This window comes from Pongo pygmaeus, chromosome 2 (assembly GCF_028885625.2).
Source record: "Pongo pygmaeus isolate AG05252 chromosome 2, NHGRI_mPonPyg2-v2.0_pri, whole genome shotgun sequence".
In the NCBI taxonomy this organism is placed as follows: domain Eukaryota; kingdom Metazoa; phylum Chordata; class Mammalia; order Primates; family Hominidae; genus Pongo; species Pongo pygmaeus.
The window spans coordinates 68,031,072-68,046,949 of record NC_085930.1 but is presented as its reverse complement, the minus strand read 5'-3'; the positions used below and the strand labels follow the sequence as shown (position 1 = coordinate 68,046,949).

The 15,878-nt window shown below is 46.6% G+C and overlaps 1 protein-coding gene across 4 annotated transcripts; it reads right to left on the bottom strand.

The window, feature by feature from the left end:
* Positions 1-467: 467 nt before the first annotated feature.
* On the bottom strand, positions 468-13,970 carry CIDEC (cell death inducing DFFA like effector c). Of its 4 annotated transcripts, none has more exons than XM_054481425.2 (6): positions 13,907-13,970; positions 12,116-12,193; positions 10,735-10,888; positions 3,899-4,057; positions 3,626-3,813; positions 468-1,055 (listed from the first exon to the last, which is right to left on the bottom strand). In XM_054481425.2, exons 1-6 carry the CDS (start codon positions 13,960-13,962, stop codon positions 893-895), a joined length of 798 nt encoding a protein of 265 aa, XP_054337400.1. In that variant the 5' UTR covers positions 13,963-13,970; the 3' UTR covers positions 468-892. The 4 variants fall into 4 exon arrangements, with proteins under 4 accessions (XP_054337400.1, XP_054337402.1, XP_054337401.1 ...); XM_054481427.2 differs by lacking the exon at positions 13,907-13,970 and adding an exon at positions 12,624-12,658; XM_054481426.2 differs by lacking the exon at positions 13,907-13,970 and adding an exon at positions 12,461-12,630.
* Positions 13,971-15,878: the final 1,908 nt, after the last annotated feature.

Here is a 15,878-nt window from a genome sequence, read left to right as displayed (position 1 = left end):
AACCACTTAAACGGTTATTATAAAATAGGACACTGAGAAATTAGAAGAGTGACTTAATCCCACCCGCTCAATTGAAGCTCCTGTGATAGGTGAATTTAATTAGGAAACTGTTACTTATGATATCAATTACATGGTCAGCTCAAGCCTCAAATTCAGCTGACTTTAGTTTCAAAATCAACTGCAATTTTGTTTTTTAAGGAGACTGGAGTCTTGCTATTGTGCCCTAGGCTGGCCTTGAACTACTGGTCTCAAGGGATGCTTCCACCCCAGCTTGCTGAGTATCTGGGACTGCAGGCATGTGTCACTGTGCCCAGTTCTTTTTTTTTTTTTCTTCTTTGGTAGAAAAAGTGCTATTACCTGTAATCCTACATTAAAGAGAATACTTTGACAATAGATTCGTCTCTTCCTTTAGCCCCCCTCCAACCTTCCAGATAGAACCCCACCCCAAAGAACACAGGCAAAGAAGATACATCAGCCTCAATAATTTATTGCAAACTCCCTAATATCACATGCTGGTGTGCTTGCGAATTCACTCAGGAATGTTCCGGGATGGGGGCCAGAAGGTAGACAGCACCGTGAAAGTACAGCCTGCGAGGCTGGATTGCTAAGGGGCAGACTTCATGCCAATGGAGAGGCACACTTCAGGGCCAGTCTGGATGGGCTAAGCTGCCTTGAGCAGGAAGGAGCTGGGCCAGGCCAGGAGCCTGAGGTTCTCCTTTGGCCAACCCACCCCAGGTTTCCAGCCCCTCCTCCTCACTCAGGGTCCTGCGTGGTGAGGGAGGTGTGGGGAGGTTAGTGGCTCTACAGCTGCCAGGCTTGTGGGCACTACCAGTTGAGTGTGGGGCCCCCAGTCTAGTCCTTCACTGGGGAAAGCTTCCAAGGGCTTGGGCTTTCACTGCAGTATCTTCAGACAGGTCGGAATGAGGGATGAGGCCTTGCCCTTGGGGGGCTGCCCTTCCTCCGTAGCATCGAGGAGCTGCTGCAGGTAACAGGAGGTGCCAAGCAGTACGTGGCCTGTGGCCTGCATGCTGAAGAGGGCCCAGCGGAAAGCTTCCCTGAGTGGAATGAGAGGGCATGCAAGTCAAAACCATGAAGTAGGCCGGGCATGGTGTTCACACCTGTAATCCTAGCACTTTGGGAAGCCATGGAGGGCGGGTAACCTGAGGTCAGGAGTTTGAGACCAGCGTGGCCAACATGGCGAATCTCTGTCTCTACTAAAAATACAAAAACTAGGCAGGCGTAGTGGTGGGTGCCTGTAATCCCAGCTACTCCAGAGCCTGAGGCAGGAGAATCGCTTGAACCCAGGAGGCAGAGGTCGCAGTGAGCTGAGGTGGCACCACTGCAATCCAGCCTGGGTGACAGAGCAAGATTCTGTCTCAAAAAACCATCAAACAAAAAACACAAGGCTGGGCTTGGTGGCTCATGCCTGTAATCCTATCACTTTAGGTGGCCGAGGTGGGTGGATCATTTGAGGTCAGAAGTTTGAGACCAGCCTGGCCAACATGGTGAAACCCTGTCTCTACTAAAAAATACAAAAAATTAGCTGGGCGTGGTGGTGGACACCTGTAATCTCAGCTACTCGGGAGGCTGAGGCATGAAAATCACTTGAACCTGGGAGACAGAGGTTGTAGTGAGCTGAGATTGTGCCACTGCACTCCAGCCTGGGTGACACAGCGAGTCTCTGTCTCAAAAATAAATAAATAAATAATAAATAAAAAACAAGAGTGTACCCCCTCCCTGCACCCCCTTATTCCCATGCTGTCCTGGAAGGGATTGGTTTCATTATGTTTGTTTTCTTCATTAATAACATTTGAATATCACTGAGGTGGTAGCACTAAAAGCATTTCATCAATTCTAGAGTGATGTGCAAATAGGAACAGATGCTGCAGATGGGATCAGGATTAGGGCGAGGACCTGCAATTCCACCTTAACTGAGATGCCCGGAACCTCCCTACTTTCTCATGCAAAACCCCAGCTCATTTCATAAGGCTTTCTATTTTTCTACTACTACTTTGGACCAACCAGATTAATCTCCATAACGTGGCTCTGCACCTTGAGACACTCTGTTCTAGACTCTGAGGCCTTTCCAAGTCACCTGCAGTCTAGCTCATGTTCAGAGTGCTGGACATGAAGACACCCATGCCTGGCATGAGCATGTACTGAGAACTGAACCTGAATCAGGCAGGCCTAAGTCCTAATCCAGTCTTATTAGCTGGGTGAACTTCAGCAAACTGCTCTAGCTTTGAGCTTCAGCTTCCTCATGGGTAAAATGGGATTGCACCTGCCACCCAGGGTCATAAGGCTGAAATAGCATAAAGCAATTAACATGGGGTTGGATGTTTGGAAAGTAGGAGAAATGGGGAAGTGGGAGCGGGTTCTAACCTCACATATTCTCATGCTTCTTGAGACATTTGGTTAGACTTTCAAAAATAAGTTTTAAGAAAAGTTCATTATATAGTACAAATGACTCTGGTCCATAAGACTTGCAAACTAATTCTGTCCTATGGAGGGAAGATTATTTCATCTCTCCCATTCCCACGGGGGAAAAACCCAATTTTGTATGTATACATTTATCTCTTTTTTTCTTCTTTTTAGAGACAAGGCCTCATGCTGTTGCCCAGGCTGGAGTACACAGTGGTATGGTCATATCTCACTGCAGCCTCAAACTCCTGGGCTCAAGCAATCCTCCCACCTAGCTGGGATTATAGGCATATACTACCACTGCCAGCATTTTGTGTGTGTGTGCGTGCACACGCACGTGTGATAGAGACAGGGTCTCACTCTGTTGCCCAAGCTGGTCTCAAACTCCTGGGCTCAACAGATCCTGCTGCCTTGACCTCCCAAAGTGCTGGGATTCCAGGTGAGAGCCACTGCACCCAGCCTATCTCATCATTCTTGCTGGACCTATATATTTGTGGGATTTTGAATTCTCCTTTGAACTGATTGTAACTTCTTGCTAGTTCTCTCATTAATTAATGAATTCAATTAAATCTTTGACACATACTTTTTTTTTTTTTTTTTCCAAGACAGTCTTGCTCTTTCGCCCAGGCTGGAGTGCAATTGCGGAATTTTGGCTCACTGCAACCTCCGCCTCCTGGGTTCAAGCAATTCTCCTGCTTCAGCCTCCTAAGTAGTTGGGATTACAGGCATGCACCACAATGTCCAACTAGTTTTTGTAGAGACTGGGTTTTGCCATGTTGGCCAGGCTGGTCTCAAACTCCTGACCTCAACTGATCCACCCACCTTGGCCTCCCAAAGTGCTGGGATTACAGACATGAGCCACCGTGCCTGGCCAACACATGTTCATTTTTTTAAAATTGACTAGAAGACTACTTAGGAAAACTCCCTATTTCAATAAAAAAAGTAGTTGCTAGAGTAGAAAGTAGTCATAAAAACAAAATGCATCCAGGTTCCACCAAGAGGAACACGTGTACCCCTGGGCACATGCCAGTGTCGTCCACAGCACTTTGAGAGCCCATCAGGCTCTGTGTTGTCTGATACAGGCTAAGCTTTGTCAGCACCAAAGCCAGACCCAGGCGCTAAGAAGGCTGAGTCCATGTGAACAGACAGGGGCTCTCCCATTGCCCATACCCACCCTGTCCCCAGGAAATCCCAATTTGCTCACTTCATGATGCGTTTGGCCCCACAGCAGTGCAGATCGTAGGAAAGGGAGTACGTATCATAAAAAGTCGCCTTCACGTTCAGGCACCCAATGAAGTCCTGTGGATTCAGCTTGTACAGGTCAAAGGTTACACGGGCCACATCAATCTTCTTGGCAGGCTTATGGGAGAGGGACAGTGGGTGCCTCATCCCCTGCGTTGAGACAAGCAAATGCTTAGCTCCCCTTGAAGACATCTCCCAGGGTCCCAATTTTCTCCCCCTACAGGTGGGACCTCACCTGTTCTGATGGGGGCTGCCATTTCTGCCCCTTCTGGAGGACCATGAACACTGTATCCCCTGCAAGGGCTTGGAAGTACTCTTCTGTCTCTACAGTTGTGCCATCTTCCTCCAGCACCAGGAAGAAGGGCTTGTCTGCCAGCATCAGAGTGTCCTGGACCTGGGGAATAAGGTCAGTGATGCTTCTGCCATCCCAGAACAAGTGGGCTGGGGTCTATGAGGTGGAACTGGAGCCCAGGCCCTCTGCTGTGGAATCACTACCCAGAGACTTTATCATGGTACCTCTTGGCTCCTGGCTTCAGGGTTCATAGTCTAGAATAATATTGTCCAATAAAATATAATGTAAGTCACGTATAATTTTTAATTGTGATATAGTTTACATACTCTAAAAGTTACCCTCTAAAAGTGTACAATTCAGGGTTTTTTAGTATATTCACAAAGTTGTGCAACAATCACCACTATCTAATAGTGCAGTGACTACTAGGCTGGAATGCAATAATCATAAGCATATCATAAGCGTAAGTAGAGAGCATATGACATAATTGTAGCTCATTGCAGCCTCCAACTCTTGGACAAAAGCAATCCTCCTGCCTCAGCCTCCCAAGTAGCTGGGACTACAGTTGCATGCCATTACACCTGCCTAATTTTTATGTTTTTTTGAAGATGGTGTCTGGCTATGTTGCTCAGACTGGTCTCAAACTCCTGGCCTCAAGGGATCCTTCTACCTTGGCCTCCCAAAGTGCTGGGATTACAGGCATGTGCTATCATGCCCGGACATGATTCATTCTTTTTTTTTTTTTTTTGGCTAAATAATAGTCTACTATATAGATATACCAGATTTTAAAATCTATTTATCAATGGATGAACACTTGGTTTGTTTATTTTTGACTATTACTAATAATGCTGCTATGATTTTTTGTGTACAAGTTTTTATATGAACATATGTTTTCAATTCTCCTGGGCATATACCGAGGATTAGAATTGCTGAGTCATACATTAACTCTATGTTTAATATATTTTTTTTTTTTTCTGGAGAGAAGGCCTTGCTCTTTAACCCAGGTTGGAGTGCAGTGGTATAATCACAGTTCACTGAAGCCTCAACCTCCTGGGCTCAAGTGATCCTTCTACTTTAGCCTCCCAAGTAGCTGAGATTACAGGTTTGTGCCATGTTGCCCAGCTAATTTTTTTTTTTTTTTTTTTTTTTTTTGGTGGAAACAGGGTACTGCTTTGTTGCCCAGGCTGGTCTCAAACTCTCAAACTCCTCGGCTCAAGTAATCCTCCCCGCTCAGCCTCCCAAAATGCTGGGATTACAAGCATGAGCCACCACAATGGGCCTATGTTTAACTTTGAGGAGGTGCCAAACTGTTTTCCACAGTTGCTGCATCATTTTACATCCCTACCAGCAATGTATGAGAACTCCAGTCTCCTTACATCCTCACTGATGTTTTTATTGTCTGTATTTTAGCCAAAAATCCTTTTTTTTTTTTTTTTTTTTGAGACTGAGTTTTGCTCTTGTTGCCCAGGCTGGAGTGCAGTGGCATAATCTCGACTCACCGCAACCTCCACCTCCTGGGTTCAAGTGATTCTCCTGCCTCAGCCTTCCTGAGTGGCTGGGATTACAGGCGTGCACCACCACACCCAGCTAATTTTGTACTTTTAGTAGAGACAAGGTTTCTCCATGTTGCTCAGGCTGGTCTCGAACTCTCCTGACCTCAGATGATCCGCCCGCCTCAGCCTCCCAAAGTGCTGGGAATACAGGCGTGAGCCACCGCACCAGGCCCAAAAATCGTTTTGTTTTGTTTTTTGTTTTTTTAATAGAGACAGGATCTCACCATGTTGCCAAGGCTGTTCTCGAACTCCTGGGTGCTCAGGCAGTCCTCCTGCCTCGGCCTTCTAAAGTGCTTGGATTACAGACGTGAGGCACAACACCCAGCCATATATCCACTTTTTGGTGGATGAAGTGATTTTGATTTGCATTCCCATAATGATTAATGATGCTGAGCCTTTTTTTTTTTTGAAACAGGGTCTTGCTCTCTCACCCAGGCTGGAGTGCAGTGGTGCCATCATGACTCACTGCAGCGTCAGCCTCCTAGGCTCAAGTGATCCTCCCACCTCAGTCTCCCAAGTAGCTGGGACTACAGGCATGTGCCACCATTCCCAGCTAATTTTTGTTTTTTTTTGTAGAAGTGGGGTTTTGCCATGTTACCAAGGCTGGTCTTAAACTCCTGGGCTCAAGCGATCTGCCTGCCTCCACCTCCCGAAGTGCTACAATTAGAGGCATGAGCCAATGCGCTTGGCCAAGCATCTTTTCATGGGTTTATTGGCTACTGTGTTATCTTCTTTGGAGAAATACCTACTCAAATCCCTTGCCCATTTTTAATTGGGTTGTCTTTTTCTTGTTCAGCTGTAAACACTATATATTCTTGATATTAGAACCTTATCAGCTATATGATTTGCAAGTATTTTCTCCCATTTCGTGGGTTGTTTTTTTTACTTTCTTGATAGTGTCCCTTGATATACAAAAGTTTTAGGCTGGGCGCGGTGGCTCACGCCTGTAATCCTAGCACTTTGGGAGGCAGAGTCAGGTGGATCACCTGAGGTCAAGAGTTTGAGACCAGCCTAGCCAGCATTATGAAACCCCATCTCTACTAAAATTACAAAAAATTAGCTGGGCGTGGTGGTGCGCGCCTGTAGTCCCAGCTACTCAGAAGGCTGAGGCATGAGAATTGCTTGAACCCGCAAGACAGAGGTTGCAGTGAGCCTAGATTGCACCACTGCACTCCAGCCTGGGTGACAGAGCAAGACTCTGTCTAAAAAAAAAAGGTTTTATTGCTGATGAAGTCCAGTTTTGTTTTGTTTTGTTTTTGTTTTTGTTTTTGTTTGTTTTTTGGTTTTTTTGTTTGTTTGTGTTTCCCTTTGGTCGCTCTGCTTTGGTGCCGTATCTAGGAAGTCAAGGTCGTGAAGACTTACTATGTTTTCTTCTAAGGGTTTTGTAGTTTCAGTTCTTACGTTTAGGTCTTTGGTCCATTTTTACTTATTTCACTTTTCTGAACTAGTTTCATCATCAAAAAAAAGTTCAGGCAAGTACAGTTTATAAGTTGTTACAGTGATTAAATGCAAAAATGTCATGACGGCCGAGCGTCACGCCTGTAATCCCAGCACTTTGGGAGGCTGAGGCCAAGGCAGGTGGATCACGAGGCCAGGAGATCGAGACCATCCTGGCTACCACGGTGAAACCCCGTCTCTACTAAAAATACAAAAATTAGCCAGGCGTGGTGGCGGGCACCTGTAGTCCCAGCTACTCGGGAGGCTGAGGCAGGAGAATGGCGTGAACCCGGGAGGCGGAGCTTGCAGTGAGCCGACATCACGCCACTACACTCCAGCCTGGGCGACAGAGTGAGACTCCATCTCAAAACAAAAAAAAAATGTCATGACACTTAGGTTAACTGCCTGGGTTTCAATCCCAGTGAATGCGCTTGGCCTCTGCCTCTGGAGAATGGAAATAGTGGTAACTACCTTAAGGCTCTCATCAGAAGAAATGCTGCAAATCACCTGGCAGAATACATGGTCCATAATAAGAATAGGCTCCTCAGGACATTTACAACCACATCATTAGTTATCTTGGAATGATGGAATTCTCACGTCACTTTTCTTGCTTGGATTCACTAAGGAACATATTTTGCTACTTAAAAATCTTTCAATAAGGGCCTGGGATCAGCAACACACCAATAGCAATAAACATACCTAGCTCCCTGATCTCGGTTTCTGAATACCATTCTCCACTAAAATGAAATAGACCTTAGAAAAAAATGGCCAAGAATTAGGACAGGGAAAATACAAGATGAGCCTGTAATACCTTGCTGCACCAGAAAGAAAGCATGCAAAGAATGATGGGGACATGATAAAAAGACACAGAAGTCTGGGACAACTTGAGCATCAATAAATAATCTCTTGCCATTCATGTATCCTACTAAAATAGAAATACCTGTGTCTCTTTTGAAATAAATAAATAAATAAATAAATAAATAAATAAATAAATAAGCCAGATGCCGTGGCTCATACCTCTAATCCCAGCACTTTGGGAGGCTGAGGTGGGAGGATCACTTGAGGCCAGGAGTTTGAGACCAGGCTGGGAAACATAGCTAGACCCCATCTCTATTTTTAAAAAAATTAAAAATTAGGTGTGAGGTCATGTACCTATAGTCCTAGCGAGTCGGGAGGCTGAGGTAGCAGGATCACTTGAACCTAGGAGTCTGAGGCTGCAGTGAGCCATCATCATACCACTGCATTCTAGCCTGGGCAATGGAGTGAGACCCTTTCTCTAAAAGATAATAATAATAATAATAATAAGTGAATACAGTGACAGATGCAGAATTCAATGTTTACTTAGTACAAAGTACTGACCTAGAAAATAAATAACAGAGGGAAAAATGTTACATAGAGAAGCTTGACTGTACCTACCACTTTATTCAAATAATCAAAACAGTAAGGTGACAAAAATTGCATATAATTTTGCAGTGACAATCTTTTTAAAATTTTTTTTAAACAGAGTCTTGCTGTGTCACACAGGCTGCAGTGCAGTGGTGCATTCACAGTTCACTGGAGCCTCAAATTCCTAGGCTCAAACGATCATCCTGCCTCAGCCTCCTGAGTAACTGGGACTACAGGTGCACACCACCATGTCCAGCTAATTCCTATATTATTTTTGTATAGACGGGGTCTCACCATGTTGCCCAGGCTGGTCTTGAACTCCTGGGCTCAAGGAAGCCTCCTGCCTCGGCCTCCCAAAGTGTTAGGATTACAAGCGTGAGCCACCATGCCTGGCCTGCAACTTATTTTTATCATATTCCTGCCAAAGATATAAACCTGAATTAAAGAAATGGATAGGGCCGGGTGTGGTGTCTCAAACCTGTAATCCCAACACTTTGGGAGGCCGAGGCAGGCAGATCACGAGGTCAGGAGATCGAGACCATCCTGGCTAACACGGTGAAACCCCGTCTCTACTAAAAATACAAAAAAAATTAGCTGGGCGTGGTGGCGGGCGCCTGTAGTCCCAGCTACTCAGGAGGCTGAGGCAGGAGAATGGTGGGAACCCAGGAGGCGGAGCTTGCAGTGAGCCGAGATAGCACCACTGCACTCCAGCCTGGGTGACAGAGCAAGACTCCGTCTCAAAAAAAAAAAAAAAAGAAAAAAGAAATGCATAGTTCCAAACCAAAGGACAGTAAACAAAAATAGCTGGCTCATAATCTTCAAAATGGTCAAGGCCATGAAAGTCAAGGAAACACTGAAAAACTGTTCCATACTGAAGGAAACTAAAGAGACATACAATTAAATAAACACTTGATCCTGACCTGGAGCCTTTCACTACAAAGGATATTATTGGGACAACTGGCAATGGTTGAGTTTCAGGATTCAATTACATTAATGTAATACTGTTTCCTGATTGTAATGGTTGTATGATGGCTACACAGGAGAATATCCTTGTTTGTAGAAAATGCACATTGAAGTATCCAAGAGTAATAGGCAGCAAGTTGGCAACTTACTCTCAAATGATTCAGGCCAAGTTTTGTATTGTATTTGTACTGTGTAACTTTTGTTAGTTTGCAATTGCTTCCTCCAGGGGAAGCCACATATAACAAGGACATTTTGATGCAGGGGGTGCCCAGACCTGAGGGCAAAAAAACAGCACCAAGTCCAGACTAGAGTATGAACAGGTCCTTTTGATTGAAAGCACAAGAAATGTAGTCTGCACAGCCAGAAGCCTTACAAAGGAGGGGAAATTGGCTCCCCGGAAGAACAGAACTAATATACAGAAATAGGGGAGGAAACTTAGAATAAAGAGGTTAGCTATGATTTCTGTATGTTAAATAGAGCCTAGTAATTGGAAGCCTAATCCAAACATTTGACCTGTACCAGGCACCTGGGATTGCAGGTGAGAGGGTCCCACCCCTATAGAGATGATCAGTGAGGACGGGCATGGTGGCTGATGCCTGTAATCCCAGCACTTTGGGAGGCAGAGGCGGGTGGATTACCTGAGGTCGGGAGTTTGAGACCAGCCTGGCCAACATGACGAAACCCCGTCTCTACTAAAAATACAAAAATTAACTGGGCATGGTGGTGCATGCCTGTAGTCCCAGCTTCTTGGGAGGCTGAGGCATGAGAATCACTTGAACCTGGGAGGCGGAGGCTTCAGTGAGCCGAGATCATGCCACTGCACTACAACTTGGGTGACACAGCAAGACTCCATCTTGGGCTGGGCGTGGTAGCTCACACCTGTAATCCCAACACTTTGGGAGGCTGAGGTGGGTGGATTGCCTGAGCTCAGGAGTTCGAGACCAGCCTGGGCAACACAGTGAAACCCCGTCTCTACTAAAGTATAAAAAATTAGCTGGGTGTGGTGGTGTGTGCCTGTAGTCCCAGCTACTCGGGAGGCTGAGGCAGGAGAATTGCTTGATCCTGGGAGGCAGAGGTTGCAGTGAGCCGAGATCACGCCATTGCACTCCAGCATGGGTGACAAGAGCGGGACTTCGTCTCACAAAAAAAAAAAAAAAACAACTAATGGAAGTGGGAAGCATGAGATTTTCCAGCAAGAAAAATGTGCCCTGAAAATACCACTGACCTACTGATAGTGTAGGATGGTAACATACTGCCCCCGTTCTGTTACCAAACAGACATCAGCCATTGCTAATTAGTTGGACAGCTCTCCAGGTGGGCATTGCCATCTGTAGGCACTGGTAGGTATCAGAAAGGAAACTGTGCCACCTTCTAAGCCCTGACCTCCATCTCTGCTGAATCCCAGCTCACAGCTGGGCTGTGCAACGCGCAGGGCGCTCTCACCTTGAGGAGGAGGTCCTCAAGACTGTAAGCCATGATGCCCTTCCTCATGCTTCGATCCGCAGTGCTTACGCGGCAGGGCCGGGCCCTGGGGGCCTTGGGGCTGGGCTCTGACAGCAGCTGCTGGGTCACCACAGAGGTACGCACTGACACACGCCTGGGGCAGTTGAAGCATCAGGGTGAGCCGCCCACTTTGCCCAACCCTTGCCCACCACACAGGGGAGCCACCTCCCCACCCCTCCTGACTGGGCTCATGATCAGCCAACCCCCCATCACCTGCTAATCCTGCTCTAGTCTTACTCAAAAGCCTGCTAGAGGCCAGGCACGGTGGCTCATGTCTGTAATCCCACACTTTGGAAGGCTGAGGTGGGCAGATCACTTGAAGTCAGGAGTTCAAGACCACCCTGGCTAACATGGTGAAACCCCATCTCTACTAAAAATACAAAGATTAGCCAGAGTGGTGGCACATGCCTGTAATCCCAGCTCCATAGGCTGGGACACAAGAATTGCTTGAACCCTGGAAGGCGGGAGAGGTTGCAGTGAGCTGTGATGGCGCCACTGCACTCCAGCCTGGGCAACAGAGTGAGACCTTGACTTGACTTAAAAAAAAAAAAAGAAATAAATAAATAAAGAAAAAAAAAAGCCTGCTAGAGCAGTGCATCTCAAACTTCGAAGGACACATAAGTCACCAGGGCTTCTGTTCAAATGCAGATTCTGATTGAGCAGACCTGGTTGAGGCCTGAGATTCCAAATGTTTCATAAGTTCCCAAGTGATGTTGATATGCTGGCTCTCAGACCATGAGGAGTAAGTAGCAAAGTAATAAAAGACCCACCCCACATTCCCCCAGTTACAACCTCTCTTGGCCTCACTCTCCTCACCTGTAAAGTTGGATGAAGTGGGGGAAGCCTGAAGTCAATGTAAGGTATTTTTTTAACTGAAGCACTCAATTTAGAACCAAAGGAATGGAAAGGACCTGGATTTTACAGTCAGGCAGTCCCAATTTAGAATCTTGGCTCCCTCATGGATTTTCTGGGTGATTGAGAGCACCCACTATGTGCCTCAGTTCTCTCACCTATTAATTTGGTATAATAACCCCCACTTCCCAAAGTTGTTGTGAGGCTTACATGAGATCAGGAGTAAAAGCACCAAGCATAGTGTCTACTCCTTTTTATGCACGGTGTGGTGGTGGTGTAGGCAGCAGCATTAATATCACCCAGGGACTTCTTGGCAGTGCAAAATCTCAGGTCCCAATCCAGACCTCCTGAATCAGAATCTGCACTTGAACAAGGTCCCCTGTGACCTATATACCCATTAAAGTTTGAGAAGTTCTGGCTTACAGCTCATAGGTGGCTCCCTTTCCATTCTGCCCATGACTTTCCTCACCTGGAGAGGGACTTGGGGTAGAGAAGGCTAAGGGACTTCATGGCGTATTCCATCCTTGTCAGCTGGACTGCGTTGGACCTGGGAAAGAGGCAGAAACAATTCATCAGGGTGAGATGAGAGGGTTCCCATCTCTCTCATTGTTAGACAAGGCACAACCCAACCCCTGTTCAGCAACCCTCCTCCCTGTTCTTCTATCCCAACTCACACATACCTCCCCCAGCCCTTCTCCTGTCTGGCCCCATGCATGCCAACCAAGACCAAGCTGGAGACCCCACCCCTCTCCCCACCAGGTGCTCAGGCCTAGCCTCACTCAGCAGCTGCTGCTCCTGCCCCAGTCCCACTCACTCCATGTTTCTCAGCCCCTGGCTCTGGTCACACTGAGCAGATAACCCAAGTCAGGGCTGAAGAAGCCTTGCCCAATTTGTTCCTGTCCGTGGGGACAGAGTCCACTTTACGCTGGCAGGAGGTGAGTCACACCACCTCACACTTCTGGGGACCATTCCCGCACCTCTAGTCCAGAGACCTCACAGGCAGGCAACCCAGTCAAAGCCTGCTCTCTCCCATGGGTCCTTGAGCAATCCAAACGCCTTCCTGAGGCTTCCCACTGGCCAAAAGAACATTCTGTGATGATAGAGGCATGCCTTGTACATACTCTCCAATACCATTGCTACTAGCCCCATGTGACTATTGAGTATTTGAAACATAACTAGTGTGATTCAGGAGCTGAATTTTTTTTTTTTTTTTTTTTAGTTTTGCTCTTGTCACCCAGGCTGGAGTGCAATGGGGCGATCTCGCTCACTACAACCTCCGCCTCCTGGGTTCAAGCAATTATCCTGCCTCAGCCTCCCCAGTAGCTGGGATTACAGGCATCTGCCACCATGCCCAGCTAATTTTTTGTTTTGTTTTGTTTGGATTTTTAGTAGAGATTGGGTTTTACCATGTCGGCTAGACTGGTCTTGAACTCCTGACCTCAGGTGATCTCCCTGCCTCGGCCTCCCAAAGTGCGGAGATTACAGGCGTGAGCCACTGCACCCGGCACAGGAGCTGTATTTTTTACTTTATTGAATTTTAACTAATTTAAATTTAAATAGCCACATTGCCATGTGGCTCTTGGCACCCATATTAGATCACAGGTCTAAGCAGATAGCCCTGGGCTCATCTGTCACCACTTTTTCTCCTAAACCTCTATGCTCCAGCTCTTGAAGGGCCCAACCCTTTGCACAGATAGTTCCCTCCACCTGTAGTGCCTTTCTCTGATCCAGCGCGAAATTTTTGCAGCCTTGAAGCCTCAGTTTCATTGCTTTCCACTTTTTAAAAGGAAAGTCTTCTTAGACCACTCACAAAATTACTATATCTTCATCCTGCTCTTCGTAGCCAAGGGTGCCTCTGGGTCTGTTTCTGCTGTAGCCCCTCAGTCCCTGGATGCCTGGCCCTGAGGTCCTCTTCCTATTTGAAGCTCCCGGCACAGGTAGGGCTTCGCAGAGCAAGGGGCACAAGGGGTGGACATAAAACAAAAGCCCCCTTGCCAGTTGGGGACAATCACTCTCTCCTTTTAACAATTTGGGGGACTTTCCAGACCAGGCCCCACAGAAGCAGAAAACCCCCTTTCCCACTTAGCACTACAGTAGCTCTAGTCCTAGCTACGTGGGAGGCTGAGGCAGGAGGATTCTGCTTGCCTCAGCCTCACCCACTTCGTATCCCTAGCAAAACTCTGCCAAGAGCTACCTAACCTGCTCTCCAGGAGCAAAGAAAAAAAAATCCCCAAACCCAAAACAATAACAAACTCCTTACCTCCCGCTCACAGCCTCCTGGAAATACTGCCCTGTCCCGCCCAGCTCTCCCTTCATTTATTTCCAGCCCCCATGAAGCTCCTCCCCAGCCTTCAGCCCCAGCTGGGGAAAAGAGCTTGGGGTGACAGCTGCAAGCCAGCCTGACTTCCAGAAAAGGCCTAAAAGGAGGGGAGAAGGCACGTTTCGAAAGCTTTGGCAAAACGGATGGCCCATGACATGACATCAAGCACAGAGGGCACAGAAAGCAGGCAGATGTGGGTTGTGGTCCCAACTCCACCCCATATCAGCTTGCTTGAGCTTAGACAGATCACCTGACTTCTGTGAGCCCCAGTTTCTCTTCTCTGTATAATGAGGATAATGATTCTTGTTTTATAGGCTAGTGGTGAGGATTAGTGACAATAAAAGTAAAGGGGCACAGTGGCTCATGCCTATAATCCCAATGTTTTGGGAGGCTGAGGCGGGAGGATTGCTTGAGGACAGGGGTTGGAGGACAGCCTCGGCAATAGAGTGAGACCCTGTCTCTGAAAAAAAAAGAAAAAAGTAGCCTGGGTGCTGTGGCTCATGCCTGTAATCCTAGCCCTTTGAGAGGCCGAGGCAGGTGGATCACTTGAGGTCAGGAGTTTGAGACCAGCATGGCCAACATGGTGAAGCCCCGTCTCTACTAAAAATACAAAAATTAGCCAGGCGTGGTGGTGTGTGCCTGTAATCCCAGCTACCTGGGAGGCTGAGGCAGGAGAATCACTTGAGCCTGGGAGGCAGAGGTTGCGGTGAGCTTAGATCGCACCACTGCCTTCCATTCTGGGTGACAGAGTGAGACCCTGTCTCAAAAAAAAAAAAAAAGGCCAGGCGCGGTGGCTTACACCTCTAACCCCAGGACTTTGGGAGGCCAACGTGGGCAGATCACAAGGTCAAGAGTTCGAGACCAGCTTGGTCAATATGGTGAAACCCCCATCTCTACTAAATATACAAAAATTAGCCGTGCATAGTGGTGGGTGCCTGAAATCCCAGCTACTCAGGAGGCTGAGGCAGGAGAATCACTTGAACCCGGGAGGCAGAGGTTGCAGTGAGCCGAGATCACACCACTACACTCCAGCCTGGGTGACAGAGCGAGACTCTGTCTCAAAAAAAAAATAATAAAATAAAATAAAGGCTTTGCAAACATAAACACCCAATGGATCGAAGTGATTATTAGTATTACTGATAATTTTTAATTTTTATTTTATTATTTTTAATTTTTTTGTCTTTTTCTCAATTTGATAATGTACATATTAAATCATAGCAGAGAGTAAGACAAGCTGAAATGTGGAGTGGTTAAGAGTGTAAGATCTATGACCCAGCAGTTCCACTTCTGTGTGTGTGTGGTGTGTGTGTGTCATATAGAGCACACCTGTTGTCCCAGCTGCTCAGAAGGAGGCTGATGCAGGAGGATCACTTGAGCCCAGGAATTAAAATTTAGCCTGAGTAACATAGGGAGACCCTGTCTTTACAAAAGAAAAGAAACAAAACCAAAACCAAACAAAATTACATATATATGTGTATATATATATATACACACATACATATCCAAAAGAAATGAAAAATATGTCTACACAAACACTTGTATGTGAATATTCATAGGATTATTCGTAATAGCCAAAAGGTAGAAACACATGAATGTTCAATTTATAAATCGATTTTTTAAATGTGCGTATCCATACATGGTATATTATTTGTCAAAAAGGATCCATATTACCACATGGAGGAACCTTGCAAACAGTACAGAAAGTAGACAAAGCCAGTCACACGAATCATATACGTATTGTATGATTCCACTTATATGAAATGTCTAGAATAGGCAAATCTATATAAAGACAAAATAGGGCCGGGTGCGGTGGCTCACGCCTGTAATCTCAGCACTTTGGGAGGCTGAGGCGGGCGGATCACGAGGTCAGGAAATCGAGACCATCCTGGCTAACACGGTGAAACCCTGTCTC

Coding starts and splice junctions, on each gene's coding strand:
- CIDEC (XM_054481425.2), bottom strand. CDS start 13,962: ATGAAGGGAGAGCTGGGCGGGACAGGGCAGTATTTCCAGGAGGCTGTG. Junction 12,194..13,906: donor CAGGAGGCTGTGAGCGGGAG/GTAAGGAGTTTG, acceptor CCTCTTTCCCAG/GTCCAACGCAGTCCAGCTGA. Junction 3,814..3,898: donor GGCAGCCCCCATCAGAACAG/GTGAGGTCCCAC, acceptor GTCTCAACGCAG/GGGATGAGGCACCCACTGTC.